This window comes from Uloborus diversus, chromosome 7 (assembly GCF_026930045.1).
Source record: "Uloborus diversus isolate 005 chromosome 7, Udiv.v.3.1, whole genome shotgun sequence".
Lineage (NCBI taxonomy): Eukaryota > Metazoa > Arthropoda > Arachnida > Araneae > Uloboridae > Uloborus > Uloborus diversus.
The window spans coordinates 100,237,902-100,256,355 of NC_072737.1; the positions used below are offsets into that span (position 1 = coordinate 100,237,902).

Here is an 18,454-nt window from a genome sequence, read left to right on the forward strand (position 1 = left end):
TATAACTAAAAAGTTTAATAAAAGTTATAACTAAAAGTTACACATTAGAATTCGGTTGACAAAAATGTTATACATCAGAAGCATGTATACAAGTATGGTTATTTTAGTTTTTTGTGAAGTACATATGAAACAGTTGAAGTTTGTTACAATGTAGCTAATATTTCATAGGAAAAGGTACATACAAGTAGTTGATAAGCTGATAAAGCTCATTAAAATCATCTACCAACAACATTAAATAAGAAAATCACTATTCAGATCAAACAATCTACTTATTAAATGAATTAGCACAGGAAAAATGGTGTCACATTTAAAATTAAATAAAATCTGATGCGTCAATATATTAAAAATGTTAAAAGAACATTTAAAAATTATCATTTTCTGAATAAAACATCGGCACACATACTAATCATAAAATACCATAGATAAGAACTAAATTATTTATAAAATTTACAATAAATCTCTTTAAAATATCAAACTAAATTGTGATTTTTTGGGAAAATGGGAACATTAAAAGAAACCTTGACTTGTGAGCTATGAAATAAAATACCAATGGCTTTGTCAAAAAAAAAAAAAAAAAGTAAAGAGTGATGTTGCAATACAATTACAAATGATAATGTAGTAACATAAAGTCAAATTGTCTTCAAGATAAAATTTGTAATGCATGTGATGTCTTCAGTACAAGCGAACTTGAACAGTTCTACCTTCAATGCGATTTCCATTCATAAAATCTATAAAAAGAGTTAAGGTGAAACAGCATGTCCTAACACAGATTTTGAAAAATATAACCAACAATCTTGGTATCAATGACTATTTAAATTCACTAGTTCTGTGAAAAGTTTACAATTGGCAATGAAACTTGAATGTTAACACATTTTGTCAAAATAGGAACAAAAAAATCATTATTTTAAGTCACTCTCCCCCTAATTCTGTTAGTTAATAAAGTACCACAAAATTTCATTTAAAGCAAACAATGACAGGCCAGTCAAAACAAACTATATTTTTTAATTTTACTGCTCTACTGACTTTAAAAACTGTACAAAAGCTTTTACATAAAATCTTTTTGGAGCAGATAAAAAGCTTCAAGTTTATCATATAACTAGGAACAGCTCTTTTTTTTTTAAAAAAACTTCCTTGTGCAAAGTATTGTCATGCATTTCAAAAATGCATGGAAAAAAAAAACTGGTGGTTATGTTTATGAAAATAACTATGGCAAAAAATGCATCATTAATCAGTGATTGTGACTTCCATCACATTGGAAGGAGTTTTCTATACTTCTCATTAAGAAAAATTAATCATTCTTTTTAGCAACCTGTAAACTAGAATATTGAGTTATTCTAGTTTTCTGTTACAAGTTTAACCTAATAAATCGTTAATGTCTTAATATAAAAAAATCTGAGCGGACGTTTGTCACCATAAGGCTTTTAAACGGCTGCACCGATTTTGATCAAATTTTTTGCGTGTAAAAGTTTTGGCAAGCATGGTTTCGAAGCACGATTTATCGAATCGGAAACGTTTTTGTTAATTAATTTAAACATTGGATATTTATATCTCCCACGATTCATATTTATTTTAACCTATTGCTGAGCGAGAACTGAAATAAATATTTAACCTGTTGCCAAAGGGCAATGAAAGCCAGCTCTGCTTTTCGTAATGAAATTTCCTACTGTGATAAGTCAATTGAGAACAGATAAAACATAGAGAGAGAGAGAGTGAATACTCTTCATTTCTCTTAAAAGCAGCAATTTTAGGTCCCGTGCTATATTTTAAAGTAAAGTACTGGAAGAAATCGGGTTTCTTTCACTAGGTTCACGCAAAACGTGTCTTCTGTCCTCGTAGTTATTAGAAATGACGTTCCAACAGTGATCTATGAAGTGAACTGAAGAGGAACCTTGCTAAACGCAAACCAAAACTGTAAACTGAAATGCAAACTTTCAAATCCAAACCAAAACTTTTTCATTTTTGTTCCGCGTTCGCGTCTATATTGTAAAACAGTCAGTCTCTCTCGAACCACCGTAGCATGTAGATATGTGATGTAACGTTAGCTAATAAATGTATTTAATTTCTTTATTAGTTAAATTATTGAGCAGTGACTACATAAAGCATGTAACAATGACAACACTACACAATTAAAAGAAATCTAAAATGATTATAGAGAGAAGTTTCAACGTGAACAACAGATGAACAAATGAAGGTAAGCTCTTTGCTTATCTATTATCATCTTGTTTTATTTAAATTGATTTCATATAAATGGATAATTATTATTAGAATGGCCTACCGAGTTATAACAGTAGTTGAACCATGTGACCGGATCGGTGTTTTAGGTTTTCCTAACCAAATGATCAGAAAGTACCATACCTAGCAACATTTGTTTCTCGGCTCAAACACATCTGAGTTTTGGCACCAATGTCAAGAATACTTTAAGGATTATCAAACTAATCAGTACATTATTAAAGGAAAATATGGGGGAATTTAAAGACGTAACAAATGTCATTTTTGTTCAGATAATTACAACAGGATAGTTTTGTGCACAAAAGATCAGTGCAGTGGAAGATCTTTATCTTTGGTGGAAAGAACAAACTAGGCAATATATCAAGTTTTAAAAGTTTTCGTTCAGAAGATCGGACCGCTAATCGGCCAGAGTTAGCTTTGCTCACTGATCGGCTGGATTACAGTAACATGGTGGCTTGGCGCTTTTGTTTATAAATAATAGAGTTGCGTGATCATTTGTTTACAGTTTAAAGCTACTGTTAATGAATTTATTGTATCTTTTGTTTATTTGGCGAAATATTTCAAATTGCAAAGAATTGTGTTTCGTTTTTAGTGTTTAGTCATTTTAGTTGAAGAATGTGTTTATTTTACATCGGGAGGGATGAGTGATTTTCGCTTATTCAGAGAACTGTTTTTACCTTTATAATTTTTTTAAACGATATGCTTTCAATTGTTTTATTTTTTTTTCATATGGGGGATGTTGCAGCGGAATTTCAGTTTGTTCTAGATGGGTAGTTAGTTTTTTACACTTAATATCTGAGGACATTCATTATTCTTTGAGTATGGCTAAAAGAATAAGCCATCAAGTGTGGGAGAAAAAATAGTTAATAAACAACTGCTCAGTGGGCATTAGATAAATCAAGTTGTAATAAATATATGCATTCTGACACAAAGCAGCTTAAAACATTTTCTTTTTACTCATTTTTTTCAACATAACAGTTCAAACACCTGGTGGTTTATTGAAATTTTTAACTTTTCAATTTACAAAGTTTGAACAGAACAACATCTGTCGGGTCCTCTAGTAAATACTTAAATTATAACTTTACTTTAAATTTGCACCATACTGTTAGTAGAGATATAAGGGCGATTGTCCCTTCCTTGAAGAATACCTAAACCGGTAATTTTCCCAAATTAAAGTCCTGAAATACAAGTACAGTTAACTCCGATTATCTGCGGAATTGGGTGGCACAAGAGCCACGGATAATAAAAATCGCGGTTAAACCACAAAAAGGTTAAAATGAGGGACAAATAGGGTAAAAATTGCCCTTTCTCAAAACTTAGCTGTATTGATGCGTAATACTTTCTACCAACAATGAAAATACATACAGTACGGTAAAACTGTTTTATATTTTTACTGCCGAACTTAACAGAACGTCACATCCATAAAGGAAAAATGTATGTACGATGAAAGAAAGCACAAATAAGTGAATAAATAAAATCAACTGAGCTCACTCAATATATCCTTTTTAATGATGTTAAGAAAAGGAATCGGGTTTGAATACTCCAGAAACTTTTCGGAATGAATTTTCAAAGAGGCAATTTGAGACGATCTTTAGCAATGTTAGGAGAAGTTTAGATGCCTCCCTCTGGGCATTTTGTGAAATGTAAGTCATAAAGATGCAATTGTAGACATCTCCAGTGATTCTAAGGAAAATAATGGGTTCAGTGACTATCCTCTGGCAATTTTTCGGAACCAAGTTTCAAAAATTACAATTTTTTACGACCTTTGATGGTGTTAGGGGGTAGGGGGGTGTCGAAACATTCCTCTTAAATTATTACGCAATTGAAGTTTTAAAATGTAATTTTGGAATACCTTTCTTTGTTAAACTTTCTGGATCCGTCCTTTGCTACAATGCAATCTCTTTCCCCAAAACACAGGGAGAGGTTCTCCTACCATGAAGGGGTGCCTACTCACCTGAGAAAGGGCACACCCCCTCTAAATATCGCGAAGACCTCGCCTCCCCCAAAAGCAAGAGCCCCCCCCCCCCCCAAAAGTAAAAAATACCCCTCAAAACAACCCCGCCTAAAAATTTCAATGCCACAGCCTGCCATTTGTGCTGATTATCTCTAATTTTTTTATTTTGGCAGTTAGATCCTTTTTTTTTTCACTCCCTCATTTGTAACTTGTAAGAAAATGTTAATTTTGTTTCAAATTTATTTGATTTTCACCTTTTAAAAACTAGAAATAAAACTATTGTTTATCTTACTGCCATATTTTCTTGTTTCAATTGCACATGAAGAATTGCAACACAATCTAAATGAGTTCATAATAAGATTGTTAACAATCCATTCATGGAAAAATTTTTCTAGAAAAAAACCATATATATATGCCATTCTTAATCAAGAGGTCAGTACATATCCCAATTTCACCTTGAAATACAAAACTATACTTATATAACATAATTTGATACCTTGATACCATTTTCAAAATTTCTTAATAAAACTTAACAACAAAGGATACCAACTGCACGCTGGGCGTCTTGTACAGTTCCAAATCTGATGATGGCTGAACCTTGACCTTTGAAGTCGGCAAATCTCACATCCCCTGGAAAAATATTTTTCATATTTAAACTGCTTTATGGTAATAATAATAAAAATAAAAACTTGCAGAATTGCAACAAGAAAATACATTTCATTCTCTGTCACAAAACTCGTGAGCGGCAGATATTACGTGCCACTGCATGATTAATCTGAAAAATTACTTCATTCAATTATTGGCAAATCAAAAAAAGCCCACAATTTTGAAATTGTGAACACATTACCAACAAAATATTTACCAATAAAAACCCATGGATAACCATGCTTTTCTTTCAGTTAGTTACCAGTTACGTAATAAGCACGAAACTGCAGTCCTCGGCTGGAATGACTGAGTTGGCAGTTTTCATACATTTCTGCCTTAGCCCTGGCAAAAAGGCTGTAACTAATTGAATATACTTGCCTTGCCTTCAACCTTCGAGTTAAACTGAACCATTGCTTCAGTCACTCGCCTGGTCAATGCTAATCCTATATTAGCTATCAGTTTGTTTGGCACTCTTCGCTTCCTTAAGATGTTTTTCACCTCCAGCTCAGTCACTTCCTATGCCGGGGTGATGAGTGCTAATAAGCACAAAACTGCAGTCCTCGGCTGGAATGACTGAGCTGGCATTGTACAGGGTGGTTATAATTAGAGTTACCCTGTTTAGACCCCCTCTAGTGACCGTTCTACGCATCGGATTTCGATGAAACTTGGAATATATATTATATAGACCATGGGGAGCAGGATTATGCAATAAAAAAATAGTTCAAAAATCTACGATAGGGCGCGCTCTACACACCTAAAACATTCTGCAACAACAATGTTGTGTATGAACAGTCACTGCATCCCGATTACATTACCATATGGTGTGGTTTCACCGGTGATTTCATCCTTGGTCCCTATTTCTTCGAGGAGACCACGCCGCAAGGTTTTAAAAGGTGTTCCCTCACAGGACCCCGATATTGTGCACTTCTTGAGCAGCAAGTCATTCCTGCTTTGCAACAACGATCGTGTTTGTACTCAACTGTATTTATGCAATATAGTGCACCCCCTCACATTGCTCGTCCAATAAAAGCACTGCTCCGTACGCATTTTGGTGATGACAGGACAATTTCTAGGCATTTTCCTACAGCTTGGCCCCCATGATCGCCGGACCTAAATCCGTGTGACTTCTGGTTGTGGGGCTTCCTGAAAGATCGGGTCTATGGTGGAAGCATACGGACGGTGCCTTAATTAAAGGACAGCATAAGGCGCCATGTTCATGCTATTGATAGGGAAACCCTTCGTGCAACTGTGGCTCATGCTATAACACGTTTTGAACACGTGAATGACGCAGATAGAATGCACATTGAACAAATTCTGTAAATAAAATCGATTTTGTGACACAGTCTCTGTCTTATTTGATTCATGCGCCCTTTTCTAACCTGGTGGTAGGTTTTTGAACTAATTTTGTTTATTGCATAATCCTAGTCCCTGTGGTCTATATAATCTATATTCCAAGTTTCATCGAAATCCAATGAGTAGAACGGTCACTAGAGGGATCTAAACAGGGTAACTTTAATTATAACCACCCTGTATTTCATGCATGCTTTTCTTTACTGACCAAATGGTTGAAGAAAGGATTAGATAATAAAATGCAAAAAGAGAAATGCCAATCATGTTTTTTTTTCCATTACTCAGTACCCATTTGATCCAATATTGACTTCACAAAACAAGCATTACTATGAAGATGAAGTTCTCAGCAAATTGCACAAACAAACTGTAGCAAGTGAATTTAAAAACTTTAAAATCACTAATAGCCCAGTGGTTGGGGAGTTGAATACGGAAGTAATTGGTGGAAAGCTGGAAATTGCTTTAATCTATGCCGCATGGATCTGGAATGACCATACTAAGTGTTCCCCCTTCTACTAAGTGAGCTTTAGCCGTTACGCCCGAATTAGTGACAAAAAACACCTGTTTTTTCATTAAAGTAACAATATCTCAAAAATAGCTCTACATGTAGGCATACATATCAGCAAACTACTTGTAGAGATTAAAATTCTGAACAAAATTAGTATCTACAATTTATATCTTTATTAAATACTAAGCGCACAACTTAATTTCAAAGTTAGGCTCAAATCCCTAATCAAGCACTTCAAGTGAGAATGTACCTTTCCCACTCCTACTGGCCCTCCCGGAGACCCCCTGGAATAGAACGCCGTAAAACTAAAACACATGGCAGTGCTTTCCTACTTACGGAAGCAGCTACACAGCAGTGGCGGCGCGAGAACAAAAGTAGACGTCGGCGATGCAGTTTTGCGAGGCCCTTTTAATCATAAAATATTTTCAGGCAAATCATTGAATTTATGAAATTAATTTTTGTTCTAACTATTGGCACTTAGAGTTCCCAATTCACTTAATTGCTAGGACAAAAACATTTCGTGAATAGTAGCGCAATCAAAATGTTTTTTTTTTTTTTTTGGTGGTGGGAGGAGGGAGCGGGACATTGAAGGGGAAAAAAGGACCTGATAGAAAGGGGGGTCCGGGGGTCCTCCCCCAGAAATTTTTTAAAATTTGTAGTTTAAAAACGCCATTTTAGGCTTTCTTTGCTAATGTTAGGGGGAAAATTTACAGAGGTCTCGGTGAAAATTTCTAGAAATTGTAGCCTTAAAAACGCAATTATAGGTCATATTTATTGACTTTAGGGTCAGAGACTGTCCCAGATCGATTCTTTTGTTTAAAAAAAATAGGTCAAAATCAATCCCCTGCTAATTCTCGAAATTGAAGTTTCAAAAACGGAATTTTAGACAAACTTTGAAGATTTTACGGGAAGGAAGGGGAGCTCTTCCCTCGAAAAATTTTGAAAATTATGGTCCTGAGAACTTTAGCAATATTTTGTATTCATGAGCCAGTCCACTTAAACTTTTTGTTAATGTAGTTTAAAAAACCTAATTGCTAATGATATAAAAGAAAGGCGGTATCGGGACCCTTGCCCGAATATTTACTGAAATTCAAGTCTTAAAAATGCGATTGTAAGGTCATATTTTGTAATATTAGGCTCGGTAATTTTTGAAATTCAAGCTACAAAAACACAATTTTAAGCGATTTTCGATCTGGAAACGAAATTTCAGATGCTCCATAATGCTTTCGGTGTTTGTGTGTATGGAGGGGTGTGTGTTCGGAGGAGCAGCATTTTGAATATTTTCTTTTTTTTAGACGAATTTAGGAAACGGGAGAAAAAGAAAGGAAATAGGACGGGGGTAGGGGGAATAGAGTTAGCTGATTAATAAGCTGTAGCTACTGAACATTTTAACTTCAGGCCCCGACAGAATTGGACCCTGCATTTGCTAAGGCTGGCTCTGTGCAGTCTCCGCTGCACGCACTATTTTGATTTCTTTTGTGTCTGTTGCATTTAATAAGAGTTTCAATTGAAAACATGGAAATTTTAAAAACTTTTGAGAATTTAATTCTGAGAATTTTGCGAGGCCCTATCGGCGCGAGGCCGTCGGCAGTCGCCGACGTTGCCGACGCCTAGCGCCGCCACTGCTACACAGGTACGTGTTCATCAAGTTGACATACTAGATGTTGCTGAAAACAATTTATTTCATTAGAATGTAACAAAGAATTAGACTATGGATTTAGAATGTAGCAAAGGATCCTATCTTCCTACAGAATTCATTTTAGTTCTTAAAAGGAAGCGTAAAAATACTGATAGGTTACTTTCAAGTAGAACTATCCAGAGAAAATGGCTGATTGTGAGTGACATAACTTGAATTAGAAAATCAATATTATGTTCCAGGTAAAAAAGTTTCCCAGTTCACTTTTCTTGAAGTAAATCAATTTTTTAATTTACACAATTTGAAGAAAACGTAATTAATAATATAAAATATTTTGCTTTGAGAAATGGTACTAATAGCTCAATCTGTGATTACGTGAGTGAACTATTTAGGAAAAACATAACTGACTTGTGTGTGATTTGGGATAAATTACACTATGTGGAAGGTGACGTGACTGAAGTCAAAGAACGTGTAATTCAGAAATTTGTTGAAAACAGCCATAAAATACTATCATGTCGAATTAAGCGAGAAAATCTATATTGTTTTTATCACTATCCCACGCATTTTTAAACTTTCGCATGTTTTCAAATGTTTTAGCCATGCTCAGCGTATTATTTTGGTGACCCACTTGTATACTATACATTATTTGTAACTTTTTATGCCTGATGTTTTTCTCTATTATGCCCTTTGTACTTCAAATTATCGTAATAACATATTTTTTCCATAGTCAGACGTCTAATACTTATCTAATACTCTTCACTGTATGTAAAATTACTTTTAACTATGTGGTGAAGAATTTACACACTGATGAACTGCAAAAGTTGAGCATTCATGGACATAGGTGTGAATTTTTATTCATTCTCTATCATTTGTTAAAAAGATGAATAATTTTTAATGAATTACTGCTGATCTAGCAAAAAAATACCTCAAATAAGAGAATCAGATGCAATTTCACATACTCTTAGAACGATTTTTGCATTTCTGAACTATTTTTCTTTAAAGTAATTTTTGCAAATTCTTTAGTTTATGGTTTATGTGTGTGAATTTTTAAAGCTTTTCAGCTATGTTTCAAAAACTACTTAAAGTTGCTGCATGTATTAACTTTTTTGCTTTAATATTTGCTATTTACTCTGCTAATAGGAAAATAACTTTTTTAAAGTCCAGATGATTGCCATCTGTACTTGAAATTCTTGTTGTAAAAATGCAATGTATTAAAAAAAAAAAAAATACTAATCTATTGTTTATGCTGATTTCCTAGTTGCATATCATCCTATCTCATATAATACCATGTCTCACAGCAAAACATTTATTAATATACATTAAATATTTAAATTGCGTGAATTAAAAAATTGATTAACTTCAAGAAAAGTGAACTGCAAAACTTTTTTACCTGGAACACAATACTGATTTTCTAATTCAAAGTATATCAGCCATTTTCTCTAGATAGTTCTACTTGAAATTAACCTATCAGTATTTTTGTGCTTAATTTTAAGAACTAAAATGAGTTCTGTATGAAGATAGGATCCTTTTTCATTTCTTCTTTGCATTCTAATGAAATAAATTGTTTTCAGCAAAATCTAGTATGTCAACTTGATGAATACGTACCTGTGTAGCTGCTTCCGTAGGTAGGAAAGCACGACTATGTATTTTAGTGTTACGGCACTCTATTCAGGGGGTCTTCTGGAGGGCCGGTAGGAGTGGAGAAGGTAAGTTCTGGCTTGAAGCGCTTGATTAGGGATTTGAGCCTAACTTTGAAATTAAGTTGTGCGCTCAATACACTCCTGTGTGTGAAAATTGCAACACCATGAAGGAAGCATCATAGTTGAATGAAATTTAATACACAGTTGAGTGGTAATGGTACAAATAAATGATTACATTTTCAAATCAAACAAACAATAAAAAGAGATAGAAATTAGTATTTTGTGTGGCCACCACGCGCCGTAATAAGAACTGCTACACACTCGGCATGGAGTGAAACAAAGTTTGAATATCTGCCTGCGGAAGAGCATTCCATACTGTTTGTATGCGCAATCAAAGTTCGTCTGTCGAAGTGGTGACATATCGGGGAATATGCAGGCCAAGGAAGAAGCTGTACCTGCTGCGAATCAAGGTAGGATTTGACAGTCCTGCCGACATGTGAACGGGCATTATCCTGCTAGAATACAGCCCCTGGCAATCCTTGCAGGAAAGGAATAGCTTGGGACTGTAAAACTTCGTTTATGTATCAGGTACTGTTCAAATTGCCCACAATTTGTAGCAATTGTGATCGTCCATGATATGCTATGGCACCCCATACCATAACTCTGGGTGTTCGTCCACTGTGGCATTTGATAATGCACTCCGGACTGTGCCGTTCACCGGCATAGCGCCTGACATGAACTCGGCCATCATGGTGCCACAAATTGAAGCAAGATTTGTCAGAAAAGACAACCTACTGCGAATCAGCATACCCGCTCCTATGCAGGCGGCGATGGTTTTGCGTGAGAGGAATTCTGTATAAAGGAATCCTTGTGCGCAGCCCACACTGCAGCAGACATCTCCGAATTGATGAAACACACAATGAAACATTTGTAGCTGTTGACCACTGTGCTACCAATTGCCTAGAAGAAGCTGTGCGGTCCGTCAGTGCCATATGCACCAGGTGTCTCATCGCAAGCTGACGTCACATTTCGGGGTCCACTCTTGATTTCCGAGTTGTCCAACCCTCGTCCGTCCACTGCTTCTAAACATGCATGATTGTGCTGCTGTTACGCTGCACACGAGCGGCTACTGCATGATAAGACAATTCACCTTCACGAAGGCCGACGATTCTGCCCCATTCAAACTCCAAAATTTGCTCAAATTTCGCTTTCTTTCGTCGAAGAGGCATAGTAAAGATTCAGTTAACGTTTACTGTAGCATATAACTACCGATAATCATACACGCCTCGCTACAGCCATCTATTTATATTCGGTTCGATCTGCCGTTCAGAGGGCGCTGCTCAGCATACGCATGTGTTACCTGTCTGCAATTCTAATCATTTGCATATCATGCCCTACTTTACATTTCCTGCAATTTTCAGCTCACTCGCGTAAGTCCTTCGTGGTGTTGCAATTTTCACAAACAGGAGTGTATTTAACAAAGATATATATTGTGGATACTTATTGTGTGTTCAGAATTTTAATTTCTACAAGTAATCTGCCTACATGTATGGCTATTGGAAGAGTTATTTTTGAGAGATTGTTATATTAATGAAAAAACAAGTGTTTTTTTCACTAATTTGGCCGTAACGGCTAAAGCTCACTTAGTAGAAGGAGGAAAACTTAGTATGGTCATTTCAGACCCATGCGGCATAGATTAAAGCAATTTTTAGCTTTCCACCAATTACTTCCTTATTTGACCTTTTTTCACTCCCTAACCACTGGCTTATAATCGCTTCAACCTCAGTAAATTTCTAGCAACACTGAATATCAATCCTACTGAAAACGTTGAACTTATAATTTTGTTCCCTTAGAAAACTCATCAAATTTAAGTGATGACTTTTGTGCTACATGATTCAGAATGTGCAATATTCTTTTCTAACAATTGCCGAAATGATAAAAAAAATTAGCAATAAAGAAGCACTGCTATATTTGATGTACAGTAAACTCTCGATTATCCACGGAATAGGGTGGCACGGGTAACCGCGGACAAACGAAAACCACAGCTAATCTGAATAATAGGTAAAAATGATACTTAGTGTATATACAATAGCTAAAAAATATTAATAATGCTCATACATACATTTAACTTTTAACTAAAAATGTTGCTAAATTGTATCTACATTGAATATAAAAAATATGTGTAAAATCTAAAAGCGAACAATAACACAATCATGAGGGAGGAAAAGTGAAAAGACCCACGGATAATCTGACCACCTATAGTCAGGAGTTTACAGTAGTTTAATCACAAATTGAATAGAAAAGTCACTGGCTGGGGTAGAAATAACAATAATAAAGAAAGAAAAAGGAAAAGAATTTTAGAATTTCCTTATTTCTATTGTTCTATGAAGCACCAGCAGCATAATAGTGTGGATTGGTTACACTTACCAATGTCACGGAATCTGTCTTTAAGAGTCTGCAATCTGATGGAGTTAGGTAACTGAAAAAATTAAACATATGTTATTATGGGAACAATAATTCCAACAAAGAAGCTTCACCGATGTGTTTTCCAAGATAGAAGCAGTTTTTTAATACATTGTCTTTTACGGTTCATTACAAGTAATTCTTATGTTGAAGCTTTATAATAATCACTAGCGAATTTTCAAAGGCATTTTATACATTCTTTCAAAACACATCAAAATACTTAAAATTTTTCTCAATATATATATATCTCACAAATTTTACTTCAGTAACAAAATACATTTTATGATAAATTCATTTGAAAATCAAAACTAATTTCCCTGCATTTTATTTTTATTCCAAATAAAAATGGGAATGAAAAATCGTACACAAAATTTCGCTTTATTCTTCGGACAAAATTTGTAAAAAATTTTTTCTCTCTCTCTAAAAAAAAAAAAACACCCTACGCCAGACCTAAGCATAACAGCCAGCACTCTTTTTTCAGCAGCCTAATGTATTCAAATAATATTTAAATAATTGAAATCATTAGCAGTATTTTTAACCACTACAGCATGAACTCAAGGATAGGAGTTTAAGTGATCACCACTAATGTCGGAATTAGTTGAGCACTGTGGGCAAGTTGGACAGTCTCCCAGTCCGGCTCTAAGTAGATGTGTCCTAAGATAGTCATGTCTTGTTGTTATCCTAAAGTTTGCAACACCCGCAGTTTGAAAAGGGTTTTTCATCTAACTTTAAGATTTAGGGTCAATAATGAATTATGAGCAGTTTAGTTCTTACATTTTTTTCTGGGCGTATCTGCCATTCAATCATACATTAACTATTTGTGCAAATATTTTATAAAAAACCTTTAAACAAAAAAAAAAAAAAAATACTTCATGAATTTTGCTATTACTTAAACAAATAATATCTAGGATCTTTTATTTCAATTGTTTTTACTCGGCTTCTTGCTACATTTTTAGCCAATTTCTCATAATACCTTGCAGGAATGCCATACAATCCCTAATTTAGCATAGTGACTATTTGAGACATAAAAATCTAACAGTTTGGCAACAATCACATTTGCATTTTCGTTTGCTTAGTAGAATCTCTATCAAAAAGATTAACAATTTAAACAAAACAAAAAATGCATACACGTGAGCTACTGTTTGACCAACTGTGTGACAGGTTGCACTTAAATAATTATGGCCCCACAATTTTGCATTGAAAGTGAGCAAGCAATGAAAATTGTTCAGTGTGTGAAACTAAGTGTAATTAAAGCAGTCGGCAACTGGCGGACTGATGTCCAGGGGCGGACTGTGAGAGGTCAAAAACAGAACCGCCAAAAATGTTTCAAGAGGAAATATTAAATAAATTATAAAAAAAAAATATATACATATTGCTGCAGCAGTACTTTTAGCCACCATCAAAATCATTTTTTCTAGTATTTTAAAAGTAATTATGGGACTGATTTAAATGCAGAATATGAGGTTTTTTTTTTTTTTTGGACCTTGATGAAACATTCTCAAAAGTATCCGGACCCCAACTAAAATTACTTGCCGACCCCTACTTTAGTACTTCTTCAAAGCGCTCTAAGAACAAGTAGCACAAATGCAAGAAAATACAACCAATCAATATTAATTTGAACCACTCAATTGAAACAATGCCAACGAGATGCCATCCAATGAAGTTTCAGTCCAAGGAAAAAACTAAACCTCTGGGGATCACCTTCAGTTTGGAGACTTCTATGAAATCTAATTTTGCAGATTTTATAAAGAATAGTTTAGTTTTTTTTTTTATTTCAGTATATTATACAACAAAATTTGATATTTTAAGTCTGAAAAGTATATTGAGAATGTAAGACTTTTAGAAACAAAAATTAGAAAAAAATATATAAATAAATTAACTTATGAAACAGAACATAGTTTTAGAAAGTTTATTTTTTATAATTTTTTTAAACTTAGCTTTCTTTTCCCAGGTAAGTACTTTCCTTTTTTGGAATACATTAGTGAAATCATTTTGAACCCAACCTACTGCAGCTCTTAATCATATCATATAATAATAATGATAATTCAAAAAAGCATTTATAATACATAGCAACGTGAATTCTTGTATAATTCTTACTGAGAGGAAACTATCTCCAACAATGCTCTCACATGTGGGGTTATTTACTATTAACCCCCAGGACAAAAAGGGTACAAGTGTCTAATTTTAATTGTTTACTTGTTTGTGCATACTTAATTTGTGTGTTAGTTTTAATGTCTTAAAATAAATCATGTATGTGTGTTTTACGAGATATCATTTTACATTTGTTTATTAATATGAACATCTAGGTAAGCATTCACTAAAATGAGCATAAAATTAGACGAATTAAAGTCCACTGACGTATAACAGGCCTCTTTTGAATTTTTAAGATTACTCTTTTTAAGTACTAATGCATTAATTTTTAGATAATTCTGAGTCAAATTTCAGTTTTTTAATATTTTTTAGTTATAAGGGAGCAAATCAGCAAAAAGTATAAAAACTAGAACTATCTTTTAATACTATTTCCCCAAAACTAAAATTCAGATTTGGTCCAGATTTAACATTTGTTAAATTTTGGAATGTTTGCAGAAAGGAAGTTATTGTTAAAAACTTGAAAGAAATAAGTGAAAAAGAAATGAGAAATAATTTGAAATATAGGATATTACAAAAGGTAGAAGAAAATTTTAAAGCTACTTTTTTTCTTGGGAAAAATTTATCACAGACTCTTTAATAAGGTTTTGAAGAGGGTCTACGTAGATTCATAAGTTATTTTAGCACAACTGAACTAATGATCATAAAAAGAAAACTTCAAGATCAAATTCTGAAAAATTTCAAGCCAATACATGGTTATTAACACTACCGACCTATACAATCACAAAAATGAAACCCACTGTATTAAATTGTTTTCACTTGATTTTCTGCAATACAGTTATTCACTTTACGCACAATTACACTTTCAGCATTAAAACTGAATTAAAGATCATAAAAAGAGAACTTCAAGATCAAATTCTAAGAATTTTCAAGCCAATACATGGTCATTAACACTGCCAAGCTATACAATCACAAAAAAATGGAGCCCACTGTATTAAATTGTTTTCTCTTGACTTTCAGCATTACAATTGTAGAATAATGTTCCATAGTGTTTATACCATAATCATTTATTTAGAATACCTGAACCTGAACTCAAAAAATTGCTCACTACTATTAATGACAAAATTTGAATCCTCAGATAATTCCTAATTCAGATCCAAAGAATTCACTGATTCAAAAATGAAGAGAGTTGACCAATAGATTAGCAATTTAGGAGAAAAAAAAAGGTCTGTTGATACAAACTGGGAAATTCTTTTTAGCTCACAGCATCTTTCCCATCAGGCACACACAGGGCAAGTTCTGAAATTAAATCTCTCACTTCAATAAACTAATTTAAACTTCCATAATCATTCATACCAAGTAAAAGTAAAATATAGAAATCTTGACATGAAATCAAGTTGCTTCAAATGCTGATAAAAACCAGTCTAAATTCAAAAACAAACTTTTCCCAACAGTTGGAGGTTTTTGTACACATTAAATTGTTCACATCTTGTTCCATATTCATTTCAGAAGCAAAACAAATGACATAAAAATCCAACAACATTTCTTTTTTTATTTTATCAATAACCAGACATCTGCAACAGTAGATTGGCTTAGGTTAAAAATTTTGATTTTGCATTGAGCCAGCAGTTTGCTTCTGACCAACACCAATTACTTTAAAATATAAATCTAAACATTACCACAAAAGAAAATATTCTTAAAGCTACTCAGGATGTTGCGCTAATGTTCTTATAAAATATAATGCATGAGCACAAAAAAAGGCAAACTCATTGAAAACACAAGGCAAAATTCATACCTGCAATTCTTGGTGTTTTACTAGCTCAACTAGATTTAGGCTAGAAAGTTCAACACAAGCAATTAGAATGCATGGTATTAAGCAGCAAAATCAAGTCCACAATATTGATTTCTATATGTTACATAACACAAACTGCTGGACTTTTAGAAAAATTCGCAAAACTCTTTCAAGACAGCATCCTACTGCATTTAGAGACTTCTGGTTACTTCAGCACATATTTCACCACAGAAATCACACCTATGGCAATTGATTAAAAAATACAACGTACATTTCCCACTATCACTGTATCAGAAAGACTGGAACTGTTGAAGGAATCATTAGGTCGATCGAATGAGTCTCGGTATCCTCTAGACACATCCGATCCCATTTGATAGGAGTCGCGACCCATACCGTCCATGTTAGAACGCCCCATGACGTTATTATTCATCATCATTGAAGATGTGCCACCCATTCCCACGGAAGGGGAAGGGAGGCCCATGCCCATGGGCGTGGAGCCCATCATTCTGTCACCAGTCATTGAACTGTTCATACCCATTGTTCCTCCAGTCAAGTTAGACATTCCTAAATTAGTTGAACCCATACCAATGCCACCAGACATTCCACTTCCAACATTTCCTGAAATGAAACCATGGACACATGTTACCTGAAATAAAAATGAAGACAGCATTTTCATTACATATAGTGTTCTGCAAGAAGTCATCCAACCGAATTTTTACAACCACAACAACCTCATTTCTGTACACACCATCACAGCAATATTTCACATAATTCAGAATTACGACACATAATGCCTCGCAGTAAAGACAGCAAAACATTTCAAAACCAACAAGAGCTTTCTCACCATCACCAAAGTGTTGAACTCCTTTTTTCTTACTTCAATTAATTCCGCACAACAGCAGTTCTAGAACACTTTACATAAAACAAACTTACAATTAACAGCTCTATATATACACCAGACATAAAACATCCACAAATTCACTTTTTAGTACCAACTAAAAACCAATGATTACAGATGGATTATATGAGATTAAAAGCAGAGGGTCATAGAGAATAATGTTTCTAAAATGTGAAATTTGAACTTGAATCACTTGCAATCATTATGTTTCATTGAAAAATAAATTTTAGAGATGTGAGAATAGAATAAAAATTATTCTGTACCTTAACTAGAGTATAAAAATAGATAAATAAATAAACTTTTCTACTCTACAGTTTAAATGTGAAATTTAAGTCACCTTTATTTGGTTTTTTTTTTCTCTCTTCCTTTATTCTTTATCTCAAATATTATTCTGCTAAAAAAAATTACCTGCACTGACTGCATAACAAATCAAATGTAATGAGGCACAAATTTGAAAAGCTAAGTGCGTAAATTTTATTGAAATACAGAAACTTCGTCACAAGAAAAAGGAATTATGCAGAAAACTTTTTGGTTGTTACCCACCTACATTTATTACAATGTTACATGACCACTTTTCCAGCTACAACAGCTTTCAAACTGAACTTTTGAATTTAAAAATCAGCTTTTTGTTTATTCATTCCTTCATTAATACCCTTTTTAACTCTTCTGCATTTTCATAGCATTCGTGCACATTTTCAGAAGTTTTTATATTAATACAATACAATGTCTTATGAAATGCTTGATTTGTTAGCATATTTTTTCCACATAAACGATAAGAATCAATGCTTAAGAGTTTCATATTTTTCAATGTTCTAAATCATTTTCTAAGAACTGCTGCAGGATCAAAATCTTTTTAATTCAAAAAAAAAAAAAAAAAAATCCCAATGACCTGTTTATTTATTTTAAGCAATCAAAAATTGCTTATTATCTTCACTTAACCGTAGTTGATGTTCCTTTGATTTTTCAGATTAGCATTATGATGAGAATAAGTCTAGCTCGCTATTTTTTAATATTTGTTTAGAAAGACTAATTTTTTCTCGTCATGGTTACAAATTATCTACGGTAATTTTTTTTCTCAAAGCTTAGCTCAAACAGATTTTACATTTAACAAAAATGTGCTTCTTTGTCTAAAATCACGTTTTTTTTTCCAGGAAAAACACCAATGTAGTGGAACTTAAGCAACAAAACTTCATCTTAATACAAAAGTTCCAGACTACTACTTTCCATCATTTAAGATTGGTAAGAACTAAAAAT

General features: G+C 33.6%; 1 protein-coding gene across 2 annotated transcripts in view; it reads right to left on the reverse strand.

Moving 5' to 3' along the window:
• Positions 1-18,454, reverse strand: part of LOC129226563 (myelin expression factor 2-like) — a 101,961-nt gene continuing 83,507 nt past the window's right edge. For both annotated transcript variants that reach the window (XM_054861177.1, XM_054861176.1), the window contains exons 11-14: positions 16,574-16,920; positions 12,387-12,438; positions 4,730-4,813; positions 1-728 (exon numbers count right to left, since the gene is read on the reverse strand). In XM_054861177.1, the coding sequence (XP_054717152.1) occupies positions 673-728; positions 4,730-4,813; positions 12,387-12,438; positions 16,574-16,920 (539 nt within the window). In that variant the 3' untranslated portion in view covers positions 1-672. The remainder of the gene's footprint in view (positions 729-4,729; positions 4,814-12,386; positions 12,439-16,573; positions 16,921-18,454) is intronic.